The following is a 24,640-nucleotide window of genomic DNA, read 5'->3' on the forward strand; positions in this document are numbered from 1 at the left end:
TCGGTCGGCAAGTCGGTGTCCAGTTCAAAGAGCTCGCGGACAAGTGGTAGGCGCAAGGGTGCCGCCTCGTCTGTTCACCATCTTCATGGTGATACCAGTAAACCCGAAGCGCCGGGATCACTACCTGGCGGGACTGAGAGCGACGGGTGTGGTTAAAACCTACTTTCGTAGTCGCTCAGTAAGGGAAACCTTACTTTTTGGGACCAATTTTAACTTGATCATGGACCAAGAAGCGGCGAAATTCGTCCCTGCTGCTCAATCCCGAACTGCTCGTAAGTGCCAGGCGGCATCTACTTTTAAGCCTCCACCTGTTAAGAAATCGACTTTTCTTGACAGTTATTAGATCTCTGTGGTGTCTGATTCGGGCGTGCAGTCGGGTAATGCCCGTGGTTCATCGAAACAGGGACGTTTTCGGAGGAAGCCGGCACGTTTTCGTGGTTTCGCTTGGGGCAAGGCACCCAGGGGTGGGAAGCAGCCGGGATGAGGGTGCATGGACAATCGACATCTGCTTACGGAGGTTCCGTTAGCAGATCTTCCTGTGGGGGGCAGATTGCGCCATTTTGTTCAAAGTTGGTGCGAACTGCCAGATCTGGACCCATGGGTTTTGTCGGTTGTCCGCAACGGATACAGAATTCCGTTTTCATCACCCCCTCCACTGACGTCCTCCCCACCCGGTTACCTGCAGTACCGTCTGTCGACAAACGAGTACTGGTGAAAAGGATGGTTGTCGAGTTTCTCAACAAGAAAGCCATCCAGGAGGTAGATTTGGGCACTCCGGGATTTTATTCCCATCTGTTCTTCGCCCAGAAGAAGAATGGCGAGTGGCGACGAATTCTAAACCTGAAGCCGCTGAATTCTTACATCGTTATTCCATCTATGAAGATGGAGACGGTTCAGTCTGTTCGCGCTTTGCTTCAGGTGGGGGAATGGGCGGCGTCCATCGATTTGAAGGACGCTTACCTGCATGTTCCAATCCATTGGGATTTTTGGAAGTACTTGCGGTTCCTCTACGACGGCAGAGCTTACGAGTTTCAAGTTCTGCCGTTCGGATTGGCCACAAGCTCTCGCGTCTTTACTCGGGTAGTAAAGGCAGTGGTAGGGCGTGTACATCTGTTGGGTATACGGATGCACAATTACCTGGACAATTGGTTAATTCTAGTGGCGTCACAGACGGCATGTCTCTCGTGGGCGTGGAGTTCGTGATCGACATGATTCTCCGATTGGGGTTTATTCCCAATTGGGTAAAGTCGGAATTAGTGCCAACGCAGGTTTTCACATATCTCGGGGTGGTTTTCAACCTTGTAGAGGCGTCCGTTCTTCCGACGGATTCGCGACTTTGCAATTTCATGACGTTGGCGCAACCTCTTCTGGTGGAGCAAAGTGCGTCGGTGCGCACACTCCATGTGTTGATAGGCCATCTCAAATCGCTGGTGGCGCTGAATGTGTGGTTCAGACGGTTCAAGAGACCGCTTCAGTGGCATTTGTCCCGAGTGTGGGATGGTCTCAGCTTGGATTTGGTGATACCATTGGGGCCTTGGTTCATTCTTCCGATCCAAGAGTGTCTAGTGGACAAGTGTATGCCCCAGGCCGTTCCTTTACACCCACTTTCTCCAGAGTTGGTCCTGTTTACCGATGCTTCCCTCGAGGGGTTCGGTGCATACCTTTTGGATCAACATCTGTCAGGGGTGTGGACTCCTTCAGAGAGGAGACGTCACATCAACCTGTTATTCGGTGGGGAGGCACCAAATCCCTGTCATTGAGTCTTGCGGCTTTGGAGATTCTGGAATGGTGCGACGATTGGGGAGTGGTGTTATCAGCCAAACACATTCCTTCATCCGTGAACGTCTTGGCGGACGCTTTGAGTCGTCGTTCCCCGGTTCAGACGGAGTGGATGTTGCACCGGACGGTGGCTTATCGAGTTCTTCAGTTGTGGGGGAGTCCTCAACTCGATATGTTTGCCACTCGGCTGAACAGTCAGTTGCCAGTGTTTGTATCGCCGGTACCAGACCCACTGGCACTGGAGTACGATGCGTTGAGCATGGACTGGACGGGACGGGATTTTTACGCCTTTCCCCCTCTGGTTCTGCTTGGTACGGTTCTGGCAAAGATCAGACAGCAACCTTGTCGTGTCACGCTCGTAGCCCCGAGTTGGGCAGCTCAAGCCTGGTTTCCTCCGCTCCTGTCACTTTTAGTGCAGGAGCCGGTGCGGTTGCCGTTGATACTCGATCTGCTCAGTCAGAGACTGTGTCGGACAGAGTGGCATCCGAAGCCGGAGGTTTTCCGACTTCACGCATGGCTTTTCTAAACGGGTTGCGGAGCTCGTCTCCTCTTCAAAGCGCCAGTCTACGGAGAGGGTCTACCAGTGTCACTGGCACGCTTGGGTTCGTGGATCCCTTGTCGCCTACTGTTAATGACTTAGCTGAGTACTTTCTGGCCCTTGTCCAAGAAAGACAGCTGAAGGTTCAAACAGTGAGAAGTCACCGGTCGTCCATTTTCACTACTCTGAGGCAGTGTGGACATCAAGATTTCTCAACGAATCTCGTGTTGCATGACTTGCTTAAGTCGTTGCAAAACACGGTTGAGAAGCCTTCCATTTTGCCTAAATGGAATGTTTTTCTGGTTCTGAATGCACTCAAAGGCAAGCCCTACAAGCCTTTGAAATTCACCAGTCTTCGTCATTTGACGTGGAAAACTTTGTTTCTAGTCTCACTAGCGGCTTGCCGTCGTATTAGTGAGATTCATGCATTTTTGCATGATTTGGTGGATTACAATACGGACGGGTCAGTTACATTACATACTGATCCTGTTTTCATGGCTAAGAACCGGGTGCCAGGGGAAGAGTTTCCTCCGGCCATCATTCAGTGTTTATCTCGTACGCTTTCTGCAGGGTGATCATGTTCTGCGGAATTTCTCCGTTCGACCTCATGAGATTCGGACGATTTCTGCTTCCCTTAATTTCCATGATTCTTTGGATATTTTCAAGGTCATGAGTGCGGGGTTTTGGAAAGGTCAACACACGTTTGACCGGTTTTATTTCCGTGATATGGCTGTTGGTCCGGACGGAACTCGGTGGATTCAGTCAGTCATTCCAGGGCAGCAAGTCATTTTAGTGCGCAGGGCCACGAGTAGGGGGGCGACAGAGAGGCCGAGAAGGTAGATAATACTGACATACAGTTAGCTAAGAGAGAGAGAGAGAGAGGCCGAGACGGTAAATAATACTGACATACAGTTAGCTAAGAGAGAATGTGCAAACTGAAGCAGTTTGGGAGAGGCCGAGAAGGTAGATAATACTGATGTACAGTTAGCTAAGAGAAAGAGAGAGAGGCCGAGAAGGTAGATAATACTGACGTACAGTTAGTTAAGAGAGAGGCGCCGAGAAGGTAGATAATACTGACATACAGTTAGCTAAGAGAGAGAGATGCCGAGAAAGTAGATAATACTGACGTACAGTTAGCTAAGAGAGAGAGGCCAAGAAGGTAGATAATACTGACGTACAGTTAGCTAAGAGAGAGAGGCCGAGAAAGTAGATAATACTGACGTACAGTTAGTTAAGAGAGAGGCGCTGAGAAGGTAGATAATACTGATGTACAGTTAGTTAAGAGAGACTGAGAAGGTAGATAATACTGACGTACAGTTAGTTAAGAGAGAGGCACCGAGAAGGTAGATAATACTGACATACAGTTAGCTAAGAGAGAGAGAGAGAGGCCGAGACGGTAAATAATACTGACGTACAGTTAGCTAAGAGAGAATGTGCAAACTGAAGCAGTTTGGGAGAGGCCGAGAAGGTAGATAATACTGATGTACAGTTAGCTAAGAGAGAGAGAGAGGCCGAGGAGGTAGATAATACTGACGTACAGTTAGGTAAGAGAGAGACCGAGAAGGTAGATAATACTGACATACAGTTAGCTAAGAGAGAGAGATGCCGAGAAAGTAGATAATACTGACGTACAGTTAGCTAAGAGAGAGAGGCCAAGAAGGTAGATAATACTGACGTACAGTTAGCTAAGAGAGAGAGGCCGAGAAAGTAGATAATACTGACGTACAGTTAGTTAAGAGAGAGGCGCCGAGAAGGTAGATAATACTGATGTACAGTTAGTTAAAAGAGAGACCGAGAAGGTAGATAATACTGACATACAGTTAGTTAAGAGAGAGGCGCCGAGAAGGTAGATAATACTGCTGTACAGTTAGTTAAGAGAGAGGCCGAGAAGGTAGATAATACTGACGTACAGTTAGTTAAGAGAGAGGCCAAGAAGGTAGATAATACTGACGTACAGTTAGGTAAGAGAGAGAGACCGAGAAGGTAGATAATACTGACGTACAGTTAGTTAAGAGAGAGGCCAAGAAGGTAGATAATACTGACGTACAGTTAGTTAAGAGAGAGGCCAAGAAGGTAGATAATACTGATGTACAGTTAGGTAAGAGAGAGAGACCGAGAAGGTAGATAATACTGATGTACAGTTAGCTAAGAGAGAGAGATGCCGAGAAAGTAGATAATACTGACGTACAGTTAGCTAAGAGAGAGAGACCGAGAAGGTAGATAATACTGACATACAGTTAGCTAAGAGAGAGAGATGCCAAGAAAGTAGATAATACTGACGTACAGTTAGCTAACAGAGGCCAAGAAAGTAGATAATACTGACGTACAGTTAGTAAGAGAGAGAGGCAGAGAAGGTAGATAATACTGACGTACAGTTAGCTAAGAGAGAGATGCCGAGAAGGTAGATAATACTGATGTACAGTTAGTTAAGAGAGAGGCCGAGAAGGTAGATAATACTGCTGTACAGTTAGTTAAGAGAGGCCGAGAAGGTAGATAATACTGACATACAGTTAGCTAAGAGAGAGAGATGCCAAGAAAGTAGATAATACTGACGTACAGTTAGCTAACAGAGGCCAAGAAGGTAGATAATACTGACGTACAGTTAGTAAGAGAGAGATGCCGAGAAGGTAGATAATACTGACGTACAGTTAGTTAAGAGAGAGGCCGAGAAGGTAGATAATACTGACGTACAGTTAGCTAAGAGAGAGATGCCGAGAAGGTAGATAATACTGCTGTACAGTTAGTTAAGAGAGAGGCCGAGAAGGTAGATAATACTGCTGTACAGTTAGTTAAGAGAGAGGCCGAGAAGGTAGATAATACTGACGTACAGTTAGCTAAGAGAGAGGCCGAGAAGGTAGATAATACTGACGTACAGTTAGCTAAGAGAGAGAGGCCGAGAAGGTAGATAATACTGACGTACAGTTAGCTAAGAGAGAGAAGCCGAGAAGGTAGATAATACTGACGTACAGTTAGCTAAGAGAGAGGCCAAGAAGGTAGATAATACTGACGTACAGTTAGCTAAGAGAGAGAGAGAGAGAGAGGCCGAGAAGGTAGATAATACTGACGTACAGTTAGCTAAGAGAGAGATGCCGAGAAAGTAGATAATACTGACGTACAGTTAGCTAAGAGAGAGGCCAAGAAGGTAGATAATACTGACGTACAGTTAGCTAAGAGAGAGAGAGAGAGAGAGGCCGAGAAGGTAGATAATACTGACGTACAGTTAGCTAAGAGACAGAGAGGCCGAGAAGGTAGATAATACTGACGTACAGTTAGTTAAGAGACAGGCCGAGAAGGTAGATAATACTGACGTACAGTTAGCTAAGAGAGAGAGACCGAGAAGGTAGATAATACTGATGTACAGTTAGCTAAGAGAGAGAGGCCGAGAAGGTAGATAATACTGACGTACAGTTAGCTAAGAGAGAGAGGCCGAGAAGGTAGATAATACTGACGTACAGTTAGCTAAGAGAGAGAGACCGAGAAGGTAGATAATACTGATGTACAGTTAGCTAAGAGAGAGAGGCCGAGAAGGTAGTTAATACTGACGTACAGTTAGCTAAGAGAGAGAGGCCGAGAAGGTAGATAATACTGACGTACAGTTAGCTAAGAGAAAAAGCGAAAACTGAAGCGGCTTGGGAGAGAGGCTGAGAAGGTAGTTTGGCGGGACGTAGCCCAGTGGTACAGTGCTCGCTTGATGCGCGGTCAGTGTGGGATTGATCCCCATCGGTGAGCCCATTGGGCTATTTCTCATTCCAGCCAGTGCACCATGACTGGTATATCAAAGGCTGTGGTATGTACTACCCTGTCTGTGAGATGGTGCATATAAAAGATCCCTTGCTGCTAATCGAAAAGAGTAGCTCATGAAGTGGTGATAGCGGGTTTCCTTTCTCAATACCTGTGTGGTCCTTAACTAACCATATGTCTGACGCCATATAACCGTAAATAAAATGTGTTGAGTGCGTCATTAAAGAAAACATTTCTTTCTCAGAAATTAGGTAACTTTAGAGTAAAGTCTCTGTACATTTAACCAAGTTCTATAATAACCACTTATTTTATACACCAGATTGCCATGATATAAAAACATGCTGAAGTGCCATCTAAAATAATGTTCTATTTGTTTCATTATGGGTTGGAGCCTCAGTCTCTGATGTTTTGTGCCTTAAAGCCAATAGCCATTGAAACTGGTACATGTTAGACGTCTAATAGTCACTGATTAAATAACATCCCGAGTTAAACAAACATTCCTTTCCTTTCCTTGTTAGATACTTGTCTCATTGACCTTTAAATGTCACTCTGATCTGCACTTTTTAACAGAAGGTGCATATGTGGGTGTCTATCTGTGTGTTTCTGTGTGCGTGCATGTGTTTGTGTGTGTGTGTGTGCGTGTGTGCATGCGTGTGTGTGTGTGTGTGGAAATACAATGCTAAATAATCCCATACTTAGCATTAATAAAACATGGAAGTTGTGTGCAAGAGTTTATGTTGTGTCTAAGTACTTGACTGCTGATCCCGCTTTCCTAATTGACTATAATTATAAAGAAAACTACCATGTGTACATTTGTGACACCAGCCAGATCAGCCTGACCTTGTTCTGGGAATGGGGTATTATTAGGGGTATTACAGAGTTTGTCAGGTGGAGGGGATATCAAGTAAACTACAAACTGGAAGGTGGTGGGATATCAAGTAAATTATAAAAGATGGGAGAGGGGTACATTGCATGTTATTAAAAATAAGGACAATAAATCGAAGTTTGGCATTGATATATTATGGGTCTACTGATGTCCCTGGGGCGCGATGTAGCCCAGAGGTAAAGCGCTTGCCTGAGACGTGGTCTGTGGGATCGATTCCCGTCGGTGGGCCTATTTCTTGTTGTAGCCAGTGCACCACAACTATTATGTACTATCCTGTCTGTGGGATGGTGCATATAAAAGATCTCTTGCTACTAATGAAAAAGTTTAGCATGTTTCCTTTCTAAGACTATATATCAAAATTACCAAATGTTTGACACCCAATAGCTGATGATTAATAAATCAATGTGGTCTAGCAACTTTTACTGATGTCACCAGTGCCCTCCATGAAGCTGTCATTGCAGTGTTCAGTGATATCATTATGTTATTACAAGGAGAAAAATATTGAATCAGACAAGGACTTGTTTAGTTTATTGCCTCACTGGTTTTAGAGTGGCTGTTCTTGTACAGTCAGAGACCACTTACAAAGGGAAGCGTGTGTAACAAGCAAACACATTTTATCTCTGTATGAAGGCAACCTGCGTATAAAGACCCCTCTTTTGTGGATTATATGGGTGTCCTTTAAAGACAGGTTTGCCTGTAAGGAGTATTTCACAGATCACAGGTTATTAGATGAACCACAAAGCCATAAACTGAATACACTATCGCACTGTGGCTTGACGTCAGCCCTAACAAGATAGGACTCCAGACTTTATAGCTCTAACGAGATTTGTACCTCTAAAATTACCTCCCTGCATGGCTGCATCACTCAGCTAGATAACCTGTGATGAGTGGGCCTGGCAGAAACCGTTTTACATGAGGTGTATTACATGATGTCTGTGATGTTGGCTGCTGCTGGTTACATGTGTCTTTGTTTGTATGAGATGCTACTGGTGGCAGGGAAGCAAATCATAACACACTGTTCATCATACTAACATGAATGTCCAAAAAAAAAAGTTGACAAGAATTGTGATGGATGAATCACATACAATGTATGTAGTGATGATAGCCAAACCTTGCTTTGTGCTTTAAAGGTATATGAACTAGTTGTTGTCAATCTAAATTAGGAAATTGAAAAAAAATATATATATATTTTAAGGCACCCCCTCCCCCTCAATTAATAATTCTATTATGGAAGTTTGATTTATTTTTAAGCCATTCTGCACATAAACTAGTCAGTATTCTGATTGCACAACTGGCAGAATTATTTTTTCATCTTCTTATCTACTCAACATCTTGAGCGTGATACAGACATGTGATTGCTGATAGGTAGTCCTACACCTGTGTTGTTGAAAACCGGTTTTATCACCTTCCGACATCTCAACAGAAGATCTCCAGTCTGCCAGTGGAGCTCGTCCAATTAAAACCTGTGATAGCCTGCATCTCCATGTAGACGTGGAGGTTGAGACAGATTGTATGGTGCCCGGTATGGCAGGTGTGACACTCCGAGATATGTCAGAAAGAACATGTGCTGAACGAATTAAGTATCTCTAATCAGGAGATTAATATTATCATAACATTTATTTCATGTATGGTGTTTTTCTTAAAATAAGTTGGTATTTTGTAAACGTATAAAATATCTACATGGTGGACAAAATAGAATAATTTAAATTAATAAAAGATCATGTAAAAAGTCTATGTAAAACTTGGTCTGTGGGACGTGAATGTTGTAAAATGTCCCATTGGTTTTGAAGTGAAAACGGGCCTCTGAAAATTGCAAGAACGATTGTTTTGTTTGCGCGTTCCTCACACAAATCTAATTTTGTGTAACCTATTATTTGTTCGCACAAATTTTGGAGCACCATTTACTTGGGTATGAAGGGTTATGCAAAATGAAATGGGTTACCTGGATTTATTTCAGCATAACCGATAAATGGGTTACCTGGATTTATTTCAGCATAACCAATAAATGGGTCACACAGTTTTTCAATTCTCAAGAGGCCTGAAAAATCTTGTAAAAAAAAAATGTTTTTTAAGTGTCTTTGATATACAGTTTATATCCAACTTATAACCCCAGCTGTGAGTTTGTGTGGAATTTTACATTAATATCAACTGTCCAATAGTCTATCTGTGTCCCAGAACTAGTTACACTGTTACCATTACCAGGCATGTGAGTTTGTGTGGAATTTTACATTAATATCAACTGTCCAATAGTCTATCTGTGTCCCAGAACTAGTTACACTGTTACCATTACCAGGCATGTGTAGAATCTTGCACAATCACGACACTGTTCTTTATTATTTTATAAAATTGTTTTTAAAATATTACAAACTTTGCTTGACTTACATGTATATGAAAGAATACTTTTGATGAATAACCTGCTACAAGGTGGAACAGTAAAATTGTTGTGCCTCAAGTTAGGGCTATTGAAAAGATCTGATCACATTGGGGACAAAGTTTGGGAGGTTATTTTTACCTTGAAGAATCTATTGATTGAAACAACCGGCCTCGGTGGTGTCGTGGCAGGCCATCGGTCTACAGGCTGGTAGGTACTGGGTTCGGATCCCAGTCGAGGCATGGGATTTTTAATCCAGATACCGACTCCAAACCCTGAGTGAGTGCTCCGCAAGGCTCAATGGGTAGGTGTAAACCACTTGCACCGACCAGTGATCCATAACTGGTTCAACAAAGGCCATGGTTTGTGCTATCCTGCCTGTGGGAAGCGCAAATAAAAGATCCCTTGCTGCTAATCGGAAGAGTAGCCCATGTAGTGGCGACAGTGGGTTTCCTCTCAAAATCTGTGTGGTCCTTAACCATATGTCTGACACCATATAACCGTAAATAAAATGTGTTGAGTGCGTCGTTAAATAATAATAAAAAATCTTTCTTTCTATTGATTGAAACATAGTGTATTGCTTTTTAAAGAACAAATGGATTGGGCACAAGTTCTACAACTCACTAGGCCGTCTCCATAATACATACATGTTACAACGAACCTATGAACCTAACACTTCACCCACCTCGTGTGAACATTTTCTCATAACAGTCTTATATTTGTCTTCTGATTTGTATAGCCACAAACATCTTTAAAATGTATTAACCATGACAACATTTTGCATCATTGTAGATGACCACTGTTATTGACAGGTGTATCCAGTACTAGAATCCATCAAATATCTTATTAAGTTGGTAATATGGAAGTACATTATGATAAGATCTTTTCTTGCAAGCCAATCATGATCATATCATTCTTACCTCTCAATCAATCAATAATTTATTGTACAAAATATTTAGTTATTGTATATGATGACTGTTTGAGTGTGATATTGATGTACATGTTTGAGAGTGATACTGACGGCTGTGTTTGTGTGTGACACTGACAGCTATGTTTGTGTGTGACACTGACAGCTGTGTGTGAGTATGACACTGACGACTGTGTGTGAGTATGACACTGACAGCTGTGTTTGAGTGTGGTACTGATGGCTGTGTGTGAGTGACACCGACGGCTGTGTGAGTATGACACTGATGACTGTGTGTGAGTATGACACTGACAGCTGTGTTTGAGTGTGACACTGATGGCTGTGTGTGAGTGTGGTACTGATGGCTGTGTGTGAGTGACACCGACGGCTGTGTGTGACTATGACACTAATGGCTATGTGTGAGTATGACACTGACAGCTGTGTTTGAGTGTGACACTGACGGCTGTGTTTGAGTGTGGTACTGATGGCTGTGTGTGAGTGACACCGACGGCTGTGTGTGAGTATGACACTAATGGCTATGTGTGAGTATGACACTGACAGCTGTGTTTGAGTGTGACACTGACGGCTGTGTTTACATGTGACACTGATGGCTGTGTGTGAATGACACTGACAGCTGTGTGAGTATGACACTGATGGCTGTATTTGCTTGTGACACTGATGGCTGTGTTTGAGTGTGACACTGGCGACTGTGCTTGCATGTGACACCCGACGGCTGTGTTTGAGTGTGACACTGATAGCTGTGTTTGCGTGTCACACTGGCAGCTGTGTTTGCGTTTGACACTGACAGCTGTTTTTGAATGTGGTACTGATGGCTGTGTGTGACTGACACTGACGGCTGTGTGTGAGTATGGCACTGACAGCTGTGTGTGAGTATGACACTGACCGCTGTATTTGCTTGTGACACTGATGGCTGTGTTTGAGTGTGACACCAGACGTCTGTGTTCGAGTGTGACACTGACGGCTGTGTTTGCGTGTCACATTGGCAGCTGTGTTTGCGTGTCACACTGACGATTTTGTTTGACTCTTTCAGCGGCAGGCCAAGTACTCTGGGAACAAGCTGAAGGCCCTGAAGGCGCGCAACGACTACCTGCTGTGTATCGAGGCGGCCAACGCAGCCATCACCAAGTACTTCTCAGACGACACCTCGGACCTCATGGACGTAAGTGTTCCAGTTTTCTACTCACACCACCTCTCTACTCACATCACCTCTCTACTCACACCACATCTCTACTCACACCACCTCTCTACTCACACATCTCTACTCACACCAACACCACTCACATCAACTCTACTCAAACCACCTCTACTCACACCACCTCTACTCACACCACCTCTACTTACACCACATCTCTACTCACACCAACATTACTCACAACAACTACTCAAACCACCTCTACTCACCACCTCTATACTCACACCACCTCTGCTCAAATCACCTCTGCTCACACCACCTCTGCTTACACCACCTCTCTACTCGCTGCCTCTGATCACATCACCTCTACTCACACCTGTCTACTCACACCACCTCTACTCACATCATCTGCTCACCACCTCTACTCACACCACCTTTACTCATACCACCTCTACTCACACCACCTCTACTTGCACCTCTCTACTCACACCACCTCTCTACTCACACCACCTCTCTACTCTTTCCACCTCTACTCATACCACCTCACCGGCATCAGTGGCGTCGTGGTTACAGGCTGGTAGGTACTGGGTTCGGATCCCAGTCGAGGCATGGGATTTTTAATTCAGATACCGACTCCAAACCCTGAGTGAGTGCTCTGCAAGGCTCAATGGGTAGGTGTAAACCACTTACACCGACCAGTGATCCATAACTGGTTCAACAAAGGCCATGGTTTGTGCTATCTTGCCTGTGGGAAGCGCAAATAAAAGATCCCTTGCTGCTAATCGGAAAGAGTAGCCCATGTAGTGGCGACAGCGGGTTTCCTCTCAAAATCTGTGTGGTCCTTAACCATATGTCTGACGCCATATAACCGTAAATAAAATGTGTTGAATGCGTCGTTAAATAAAACATTTCTTTCATACCACCTCTTTACTCACATCACCTCTTTACTTATACCACCTCTTTACTTACAACACCTCTCTACTAACAGACACATGGCTGGCTGTGATCTGTTCCAGGCTGACAGCTCTGCCATCAGCCATCCATCAGTCTCTTTATTATTCCTCTCAGTCTTTCTCAAATAGCAGTGGAACTTGACTGAATGGAGTCAGTGTAGTCAGTCTTAAAGGGCAACTAGTATGAGTTCCACTTGTGTGTGAAGGGCACTTCAGATACATGTATGCTGGCAAATGTATATACTGTTAAAAACCACATTCAGAAAACACTGGAATGGATATTATAAAGTGTTATTGTTTTTAAAACAGGTGACTGTTTAATGCCAAACACAACTGATGAAACAGCCCATGTAAATCATGTACAGTTGCACCTTTAGTCTCTGTGTGCTGCATTATTGATTATTTTCATAGCTTCCTTGTAGATGCAAATGGACTATAAGCTAAGACTTTATAAGTCCTCTGGGTGGGCTTTGTATGTGGGTTTGAATGTATGCTGCAATTTTACTGCATGCAGAATAAAGTAAAAGTAAAAGTCAAAAAAGTACTTTCAAAAGTTTTTTTTTTTTAAATCCTTCTCTCTTTTTTTTAATTTTCTTTTAGATGTTTTAAGATTTTCGTTTTGCATTGTAACAAAGACCTATTGTTTGTTTTTATATGCTAGTCTGTTTAGGACTGACATCTTTTGTTTACTTTTTAATATGTCGTTAATGGATATTTATTGCCTTAATGGCATGCGGTCGAGTTGCATTTCCATTTAAGTTTTTAGCACCTTCATGTTTCCCTCATGTTATTACTCTTATCGGGAACCGAATATTTTCCATGCTTTCAAATAAGCATGTAAAAAACAGAAATAATGTGTTTCACACATTTACACAAGTACTTGTGCAGTGAGACTGTGTTTAAGTCATTATCACCCTATCTGACACTGTTTTATTTATGTTGTTTGGGTCTCATACATGTATATGTTGTTTGGTGCTATACATACATGTCATATGTGTTCCAGTGATAAGCTTCTTTTTTCTTTTTTTTAAGACATCACGAAATAAGAATTGTAAAAGAAAATATTGTTGTATGTATTTTTTTCTGGTGTAATTTCATACTACAGTGAAAGTTTTATAGCCAGGTTTTTGTGAAAACATGGCCAGGTGTCTGGTGGTGCATCTCCCCAGTTGGAACTAAACAGTGTTTAGTTCACCGGTAGAGTTCAAGTTTAGAAACAAGAACCATACAGAATTAACTGTCTTGCTTAAATCTGGTGTGGTATTTAAATTTGTTTTTACTGTATTAAAAGAATTAATGTTTTTTTTTACACTTCATTCAAGATTTCAAGATTTGTGTAGTTGTATATAATGTTTCTAAAATTAAAATTAAAATAATAAAAAAAACAATAAGATGCCTGTTACCAACTCATTGTACTTTATATTGTTCCTATAACACTTGACTAACTTTTGTCCAGCATACAATAGCTAGCATTTTAGGGTGTTCTTAAATGTTAATTTCTTCATAAATTGTTTGTTAATTAATTCCTTCTTTGCTTCATTTATCTATCTTTTATCTATCGTTCATACATTCACTGTCATTTGTTTTCAGTTTGAGTACATGGATTTTGGTTACCACAACTCTGTGTCATGTTTTGTTTCATGTTTGAGTACATGGATTTTGGTTACCACAACTCTGTGTCATGTTTTGTTTCATGTTTGAGTACATGGATTTTGGTTACCACAACTCTGTGTCATGTTTTGTTTCATGTTTGAGTACATGGATTTTGGTTACCACAACTCTGTGTCATGTTTTGTTTGTGATTTCAGTGCATGGACTTCGGCTACCACAACTCGGTGGGTCAGACGATGATGATGTACCTGTCCATACACGAACACCTCAAACAGACGTACCAGTCGGCCATCGAATCGATCAACAAGAATGTGTCTGACCTCGACTCGCGCGTTGACAAACAGAAGTTCATGGAACTCAACAACTCCGTGTTTATGCTTCCAAAGAAGTTTGAGTTCCAGCCTTTCAAAGGAGATGAGGTATTACACTTTTTGGTGAAACTTAAATACATTTGTTTATTTTCACTTTCACATACTATTGTACTGCAAGCCTAATGTTACACTTTGTAGTAATATATATATATATATATATACACACAACACACACACACTAAATTGACTAGTATTCGTGAGGAATTTTCTAATGAATTATTCCCATTTCTGATAATAGAAGGGATGTAGTAAGTGTACTTTTTAATTGTATTTTATTTATGGAATCACCTGCATTTTCACATGTAAAAACACATAGTTTAAAATTAGAACTCTTATAAAGAGAATAACACAAATCGTTTTCTGGAAAGATTTATTTCTACAAAAAATTATTTAGGTTTTTTTCTTTTCTTTTTCTTTTTTTTGTTCTTTTTTTTTGTAAGATGAATTAACATTATAGTTTTAATTTTCATCTATTGGGAGACTAAAATTGATTATCCTTGTATATCAAATAACAATACTCATTTACTTATTGTTTAATTACAACATACGATTAGTCACTTGGAAATCAGCATGGAATAGTGATCTCTTTCATAATAGCATGGGAATATGTAATTATGGATATACAAAAGTGGAATGCTGCCACGTGGAATGCAGTCTGCAGATATCTGTATGTGTACAGTGTATATAGATGCTTTTTGAAAGTGACAGTTTGTCAAGAAATACATTATATGTGTAGAAAGCAGGTGGAAGTTCCCTGTATGAATGGTTTATATTATTACCTAGTCGTCTATAGACGGTTCTTGATGCACCTTCATGTCTTACCATCACCTCTTGTGTATTACAAGTGTTAGCTGCACAACCATGTTCTAAATGCATATACTTAACTCACAGGACGTTGTCGACATTCAGTCAGTGAGTAAAACATTTTCATGTTTGTTGCCATGGTAACATGTTTTAATTGTTGCATGATCCTAATACACTGCCACCATCACCACTTCCTTCAGTTTACAGTTATCTTCTATTGTTACTGTGCCAGTACCAGTAAAGTGTCATTTATAGTTGGTTTTTGTTTTCTTTTTTTAAACCCTTAAGCATGAATAGTTTTATAAAGTATGTGTTGTTGTTGTTTCCCTTTGGTGGAAGGGAGGTTACTCATTTGAGCATGAATTGAAGAGTTCCGTAATTAAATGTGTTGACTTCCTCGTTGGATTAATTATCAGTTACATGTTTTGCATTCCTTGACAGATTAGTCGGATAGCCATATTTAACAGGTTTTATTAAACTTCTCTCTGTGAGAAATTTGAAATGGCCTCACATAGTGTTAGCTGTTGTTGACTTTTAAAAATGTAGCTTTCATTTAGAAATTAAAAAAAAAATGGTATCACAACTCATGAATTTCAGCACCGCAGAAGAACCCAGGCTTACTGCCACCAGTGATGTCATTAAGAAAAGAAAATGAGTTAACTTAATAATGAAACTATAGCAGTCCACAACTGTCTGCTATGAATGTCACATGACATAATCTGCTTACTACCAAAGCTTAAGAAAGATCAGATTTGATTGGTGTATTGTAAAACAACTAGCTAAATATCTAATATTAACCAACTTGGAACAAGCTTCCCAGTGCATACAAACGGGTTATTAATATGCACAAATATGATTGTAAAAATTATCAGCATCCATTTGGGAAGCATTTATTGTGGAAAGTTGACATCTCTGAGTAGTGCTGAAAGTGACACAACCCCGCCTACAGCATCATTAATGAGAATGTGGATTGGACTCTTGAATAACAGTAATAAATGTCTGAATAATGTGTACTTGCATGACAATGTGATTCAGATAACATGCATGAAACAAATCAAAACTCAGTATTATCACTGGCTTTTAATGAAGAAGAGATTTTCTGGGTCAGGTGATGCCAGGTCCTGTTACGTCCAAATAACCATGGCCATGGTGCTTTTTATGTGAATGTTGATATCATAATCTACACTTGTAAACACAAGCATTTTGTCAAAAACATGAAATATTGTATAGCTTTATCATAATTTATTATAGCTACTAATCGCTAAATATATATCAACGACAAGCTAATATCAAAAACACCAAAGCTTACAGCATGGCTAGCTAATAACGACTGTGTACTGTTTGACAAGTATTTCTGAATGTTAGCATCAACAGATAGTTCTCCAACATACGACAGCCAAATTTAATATCATGTACTACAGTTCTGTGTATGAAGTTTTTTTCGAGAGACGAGTTTTAGAGTCTTTATTGCACTGAACTTGATAACCAATTACTTGACAATGAAAGACCATGCAGGCCTCTGAGAAATAAACATCTCCGTCACCCATTTATCAGTTACACAGAAATTAATCCAAGTAACCCATTTCCTTTTTCCGTAACCCGTTATATCCACGTAAATGGTGCTCCAAGTTTTACACAAACAAAAAATAGGTTACACAAAATTAGATTTGCGCGAATGAAATGATCGTTGTTGCAATTTTGAGAGGCCTGCAATTGGACTGTGTATAAGTTACATTGGAAACATCAGTTCAATGGGACTGTGTATAAGTTACGTTGGAAACATCAGTTCAATGGAACTGTGTATAAGTTACGTTGGAAACATCAGTTCAATGGGACTGTGTATAAGTTATGTTGGAAACATCAGTTCAACGGAACTGTGTATAAGTTACTTTGGAAACATCAGTTCAATGGGACTGTGTATAAGTTACGTTGGAAACATCAGTTCAATGGAACTGTGTATAAGTTACGTTGGAAACATCTGTTCCCAGTTAGGCCTTGGGTGTACATGTAGGTCACTGACAGATTCACCAAGTTGGCAGAGGTGGTGGACGACGCCTTTCTATTTTATTCATTTCTTTGGATCACCCATTGTTGTTTTTAGTTTGTTGTTGTTTTTTGTTTTTTTAACCGTTTCATTAAATTGCACAACAGTAAAGGGAACTATCTCACTAAATCGACCAGTGTAAGTTATATCCGAAATGTCACTTTTGTCTATTTAGTTAAGATGGTGACCTACTTGAATGATATCAGTTGGGTTATTATATCTCTGCGGGTCTTGATGCCGTAGATGGTCAAACTGATTGTAGAACATTTTACTGTTTTAATAATGCCCCTGACCGACAAACTGCTGGTGGTAAATATGGCCTGTTGCTGAGTAAAGTGTTGTTGGTGTAGTAGTTTTACTAAAACTAGAATTAGAAATAGACGTAATGTAATTAACCACTACTGTTGGCAGCATGACCATATTATGTGTTGATAGGTGTGACGTTTCTCTGGTTTCTATCATGACAGGAAAACCGACACACTGCATGTTGTAATAATTCCTTTCTTTCACACCCAATAGCTGATGTGTATTTTTATGCTGGGGTGTCGTTAAACATTCCTTCCTTCATTCATTGTTGTAACAATTTGTCAGTAGAGACTGTCCTAGGCATTGTACTGATGTGTACTTACCTTTGTTTGACACCAATAGCTGATGTATTTTTATGCTGGGGTGTCATTAAACATTCAGTCAATCATTTCTTTACTGAAATGATAATAGACGTGATCACAAACACGTACATTGACAATGATTCCCATGTTAGATCAGTGTTGTCAACTATGCATTATCTCCCTTGTTTACAGTTAAGCACAGGTCGTTTGATTTGTATAAGAAAATTGTGTGCCAAGTATCATATACATGCATGTCTTGATTAAATTTGTATTGATTTCATTTGTTAAACATAATGAATAATCATTAATCTGATATCATTTTACTTCCATATGTGTGTGAAATTCATGCTGTGATCGGTTAATAGGGAGTGGCGACTTGAGAATCACTGTTTAAATATACATGAATATGAAACCTTTTACACTTTTATTTATCTGTATGATATGACAAACCTGTATTTATAGTTGGTTCTTGCATCCACCATACAAAGACTGAAAATAACAGCTGCCCTCAGTGTTATATCAGACAGTAGGCCTACATTGACTTTCTAAACTCTCAAGTTTTGACTGAGTAGTCAAAGAGGGTTTAACTAATGTTTTTGTTTTTTTATGCTATTATTTTTGTCTCCCTCTTGTTTTTCCTGAAATATCTTATTTTGTTTTTAATCTTTTATTATACATGTATATTAATTTTTATAAATGAAAGACATATTTTTGTTTAAATTTTATTTTATTTTATTATTATTTAAAAAAAATGTTTTTATTTTATTATTATTTTTAAAAATTTTTTATTTAAAGTAATAGACCCTAGTTTTTAAACACTATGGCATGTTTTTTTAAAATTATTAGATCTGTTTTAATACTGAGTAATTGAAATCAGACATTTAAATTTTATTGTTTAGAATATCCATTTCCACACATCCAAAGTGTTTCTGGTCATCCTGGTGTTTGTGATGCCATGAAATGCATTGTTCATAATTCTATAAATGCATATACCTCTGAGACGTAACAGTTACGTCAACGAGCACTAATCTAAAAAAGAATGGGGCGGGGGGGGGGGGGGGGGGGGGGGAGCATTTCAACTTCTCAGACTCTGGCTTCACTGCTCTGTAACTTTATCTAGATGTGTTACCGGTTTGTAGATTAATCAAACTTAGAGTATTTTCACAGGTTCAAACTAGGGTCTCTGACTTCAATATTATTGTTTTAGATTTATTAATATCTTTATGTTTATTTTCCATTTCATGTTTTTTAAAAGATATATTGTGGTTTAATTGGTCTTTATTACCATTATTTACAAAGTGGTATATTCACATGTTAATTTTTCAAAAGAAAATTAGTAAGTAAAAACATTTACCATATGACAATCAAATATATTTATTATAATGTTTTTCTAATTGTGTCTCTTTTAGTAATTTAACTTTAAAAACAACAAAAAGCTAAAACCCCACAGCAATTGATTTTCTAAAATTAATCCTGCTTTTAGGTGCAGATTATCTTGTGGTACCAATTTGTTTCCATCATGGTGCAGTAGGTGTTCACCACTAATTAAACGTTTTGTGCATAAGATTACTGCCAATACAAAACATGATTGTTCACATCTTTAAACATATAAGCCAGACACATTTTTAAGCAAGACTTCAACAATGTCGACAGTGACTTTAGATCCTGTTTGTTTTTCCATGGCCAATTTGAAATACTGGGTACTGTCGTATTTACTGCTACTGGTGATATTTCTAGTGTTTATTGATATTAATGATAATTCCAGTATTTACTGATATTATTAATATTTCTAGTACATGTATTTACTGATATTAATAATAGTTGTTGTATTTGCCAATATTGTGATATTTATACCACTAACTCGTAGTACTGATGTAAAACTTGCTAATGCTGGTGACCGTTGTGACAGGTTCGACAGATCAGCGCCCAGAAGCCTGTTCAAGATGACCTGGTTCAGCGCTATCAGAGTATCGGAGAGAGACTTGGCACACTCAAGGTGGAAAACGATGAGGTCAGTACCACTGTTGTGTCTCTGTGTTCTTACCACAATTGTAGTTCAGTTGTTAGTCGAACTCAGCACACTCAAGGTGGAAAACAATGAGGTCAGTACCACGGTTGTGTCACTGAGTTATTAACACAATTGTAGTTCAGTTGTTAGTCAAACTCGGCACACTTAAGGTGGAAAACGATGAGGTCAGTACCACGGTTGTGTCTCTGTGTTCTTACACAATTGTGGTTCAGTTGTTAGTCGTATTGTATGCCATTCTGTGTATGTGAACAAAATTCATTGTTCCATGTCCATATTAACCTCAGTACCGTATTTGACCGGAAATAAGCCCAGGGGGCCAAGACAACTCATTGTGAGCTTAGCATGGGGTGGGCTTATTCCTAGACAAGGGGCCAGTTTTGTTGAAATTTTTTTTAATAATAATAATTAAAATAAATAACAACACTTAAATGAACTAGGAAGAAAACAAAAAACGTTCTGTAGCTCATCTATTAATTAGTGTTCCATTTGTTATTAATAAATAATAATTGTTTATTAATTAAATTGTGGGTTTTTTTACTAGTATCTAATTATCAGAAACACACCTTCTATGTTACAATTACTTACCAGTGCTGTTTATTTACATCCAAAATTTAATGCTGAGAAGACTTAAAACAACAGCAATTAACAACAAACTCAATAACGTATACACACGTTTCTGACACAGGCAGCCAGCTTACACTACAAAGAATTATCAATCTAAGGTCATTGTTCTTAGCCAATCAGAATAAGGTATTTGCTTAATTAGCATTAACTGCAGACCCAGTGTGGTGATAAAAATAGACATTGGTTTTTAGTTCATACTTGGGCTTGGATACTTCAGAGAAATACTGCAGGCATGAAATTGAAAACAATGTTACACACTGTTATTGTTAGACTGCTAAATCTCACTGGTGGTAAAATATTGTGTTACATTTGTGTTTAATTATCTGCAGGAGGTATGACCTTTTAAATGAACTTTGAGCAAACTTGCAATTTCATGTTATTTATAAGGTGACGAAGTTGGGGGTGGGCTTATTTACGAATGAGGGCCTAATTTCTTAAATGCTATCAAAACGGAGGGGGGCTTATTCAAAGACATGGGCTTATTTCCGGTCAAATACGGTACTTGTTTTTATTGTCCCACCCCTCTAAACAGTATAAGTATGTATAATATTAGGTTTGTCCATCCATATGTACAAAATTAAAAAAATAATCTTGTACTGGTTCATGTGACTGCACAATATGTGTGTCATAGGATCAGTTTTTGATGGTTGCTTCAATGGGATTTGTTTTACCTGTCCTAACCTGTTTGTCATGACTGGTATACCAAAGGCCATGGTATGTGCTGTCTTGTCTGGGCCATCACCTATGAAAGATCCCTTTTTGGGAGGCATGGGTTTCCTTATATTTGTGTTTCTTTTGGTTTTCCACGTACTGATTTGTGGTTTAACATTAAGAAGGTCGTGTTTGACTTCTAGATTTGTGTTCTATCATTAAGCAACTGGTGTTTGACTTGTAGATTTGTGTTCTATCATTAAGCAGCTGGTGTTTGACTTGTAGATTTGTGCTCTATCATTAAGAAGCTAGTGTTTGACTTGTAGATTGTGTTCTGTCATTATGAAGGTCGTGTTTGATTTGTAGATCTGGAAGACCCTAGAAACGACGGAGAAGACGCTGGTTGACATGATCCAGGTGAAGGACTATGACGTGAGCAAGTACTTCCAGGACGAGAACCCCGTACCCAAGTCTCCACACGAGGCAGCCAAACAGCGCTCAGACCGGCTGGAGACAGAGTCCTACTACCTGACAGTGAGTCATTTCAGATCTTATACACTCAGTTAACTTGTCCTACTACCTGACAGTGAGTCATTTCAGATCTTCTTATACACTCAGTTAACTTGTCCTGCTACCTGACAATGAGACATTTCAGATCTTATACACTCAGTTAACTTGTCCTACTACCTGACAGCGAGTCATTTCAGATCTTATACACTTAGTTAACTTGTCCTACTACCTGACAGTGAGTCATTTCAGATCTTATACACTCTGTTAACGTGTCCTACTACCTGACAGTGAGTCATTTCAGATTTCATACACTCAGTTAACTTGTCCTACTACCTGACAGTGACTCATTTCAGATCTTCTTATACACTCAGTTAACTTGTCCTACTACCTGACAGTGAATCTTTTCAGATCTTATACACTCAGTTAACTTGTCCTACTACCTGACAATGAATCATTTCAGATCTTCTTATACACTCAGTTAACTTGTCCTACTACCTGACAGTGAGTCATTTCAGATCTTCTTATACACTCAGTTAACTTGTCCCACTACCTGACAGTGAGTCATTTCAGATCTTCTTATACACTCAGTTAACTTGTCCTACTACCTGACAGTGAATCATTTCAGATCTTATACACTCAGTTAACTTGTCCTACTACCTGACAGTGAGTCATTTCAGATCTTCTTATACACTCAGTTAACTTGTCCCACTACCTGACAGTGAGTCATTTCAGATCTTATACACTCAGTTAACTTGTCCTACTACCCGACAGTGAGTCATTTCAGATCTTCTTATACACTCAGTTAACTTGTCCTACTACCTGACAGTGAGTCATTTCAGATCTTCTTATACACTCAGTTAACTTGTTCTACTATCTGACAACGAGTCATTTCAGATCTTATACACTCAGTTAACTTGTCCTACTACCCGACAGTGAGTCATTTCATATCTTCTTATACACTCAGTTAACTTGTCCTACTACCTGACAGTGAGTCATTTCAGATCTTATATACTCAGTTAACTTGTCCTACTACCTGACAGTGACTCATTTCAGATCTTCTTATACACTCAGTTAACTTGTCCTACTACCTGACAGTGACTCATTTCAGATCTTCTTATACACTCAGTTAACTTGTCCTACTACCTGACAGTGAGTCATTTCAGATCTTCTTATACACTCAGTTAACTTGTTCTACTATCTGACAACGAGTCATTTCAGATCTTATACACTCAGTTAACTTGTCCTACTACCCGACAGTGAATCATTTCAGATTTTCTTATACACTCGGCTAACTTGTCCTACTACCCGACAGTGAGTCATTTTAGATCTTCTTATACACTCGGCTAACTTGTCCTACTACCTGACAGTGAGTCATTTCAGATCTTCTTATACACTCATTTAACTTGTTCTACTATCTGACAATGAGTCATTTCAGATCTTATACACTCAGTTAACTTGTCCTACTACCCGACAGTGAGTCATTTCATATCTTCTTATACACTCAGTTAACTTGTCCTACTACCTGACAGTGAGTCATTTCAGATCTTCTTATACACTCAGTTAACTTGTTCTACTATCTGACAACGAGTCATTTCAGATCTTATACACTCAGTTAACTTGTCCTACTACCCGACAGTGAATCATTTCAGATCTTCTTATACACTCGGCTAACTTGTCCTACTACCCGACAGTGAGTCATTTTAGATCTTCTTATACACTCGGCTAACTTGTCCTACTACCTGACAGTGAGTCATTTCAGATCTTCTTATACACTCATTTAACTTGTTCTACTATCTGACAATGAGTCATTTCAGATCTTATACACTCAGTTAACTTGTCCTACTACCCGACAGTGAGTCATTTCATATCTTCTTATACACTCAGTTAACTTGTCCTACTACCTGACAGTGAGTCATTTCAGATCTTCTTATACACTCAGTTAACTTGTCCTACTACCTGACAGTGGGTCATTTCAGATCTTATACACTCAGTTAACTTGTCCTACTACCTGACAGTGAGTCATTTCAGATCTTCTTATACACTCAGTTAACTTGTCCTACTACCTGACAGTGAGTCGAACTCATTACAAATCTTCTTATACACTCAGTTAACATTTCAAGTACCAGCTTATAAAAGTAAAAAGTGCAGACTTGGCACTTTAGCAGAGTATCCAGAGTTTTAACTGCATGTTTTTTGTATGAGTGAAACTTAAGGGAGCCTGATCAATTTGAAATCTTTTAGATTTAATTAAATGTGCTTTTCGTCAACAAGATCGATTGGCATGCATTTGTGTATATACATAGAATACTATACAAGTTTTAGCTATCTGTGTAATTTTTACTTAAAGTGTGAACTTTCCATGTTAGTATTTGGCCCAACCAAAGTGAGGTCAGATACCATGGGAAGTTCATGCCAAAACGAGTGTGGTATTTTATTTATTACCCACCATCAAATAATGTAAAATCTATTACTTCCAACATTATTCAATGAGACATGCAAACACACATAGCTTAGACCAGGGAAAATGACGTCACATACTGCAATGATGTCATTTAGAAACTAATATGCATCACCAGGACCAAGTTCCACAAAGCAATCTCAGCACTCCTATCATTGTAAATGCCTACCATCACAACCTTAACTTTGTTCTACGAACACCAGGCCGTTCCACGACGCGGCGTAGCTTAATATCGTAAATTATGGTGAAAATTTACAATTGGTATGAGGCGGTTGTAAGCCACTAATGTAGATGTCAAATGACAGATGATCATTTCTAAGAAGGATACTAAATTTTTGTGTAAAAATGGATCTAGTATGTACAAATTACCTTTTATAAAACTCGGCGTTCAGTGAAAAACAGGCCAAACGACCTTCACACGAAAATATGGGAGATAACTCTCGTGTCTTAAGCATTCGGCAATTATCGCTTAGCAAATAAACTGACAAAGTTACTTCATGGATGTCCAATACCAATGAATACATCCAAGATGTTCAGAAAAATTGGTAACCAATTTATTATTTAACTAATTCACATTTCTTCACAAAGAAGATTTTCATCATTAA

General features: G+C 39.6%; 1 protein-coding gene across 5 annotated transcripts in view; it reads left to right on the plus strand.

Annotated features, from left to right (window-relative positions):
- LOC121367427 (SLIT-ROBO Rho GTPase-activating protein 1-like) overlaps positions 1–24,640 on the plus strand; it is a 154,134-nt gene that overhangs the window by 102,839 nt on the left and 26,655 nt on the right. For 4 of the 5 annotated variants that reach the window (XM_041491591.1, XM_041491587.1, XM_041491588.1 and 1 more), the window contains 5 exons: positions 11,271–11,399; positions 14,134–14,355; positions 15,199–15,219; positions 19,673–19,774; positions 21,434–21,601. In XM_041491591.1, coding sequence (XP_041347525.1) covers positions 11,271–11,399; positions 14,134–14,355; positions 15,199–15,219; positions 19,673–19,774; positions 21,434–21,601 — 642 coding nt within the window. The remainder of the gene's footprint in view (positions 1–11,270; positions 11,400–14,133; positions 14,356–15,198; positions 15,220–19,672; positions 19,775–21,433; positions 21,602–24,640) is intronic. The other variant, XM_041491590.1, reaches the window with a different exon arrangement.

Source organism: Gigantopelta aegis, chromosome 3 (genome assembly GCF_016097555.1).
Source record: "Gigantopelta aegis isolate Gae_Host chromosome 3, Gae_host_genome, whole genome shotgun sequence".
Taxonomy (NCBI): Eukaryota; Metazoa; Mollusca; class Gastropoda; order Neomphalida; family Peltospiridae; genus Gigantopelta; species Gigantopelta aegis.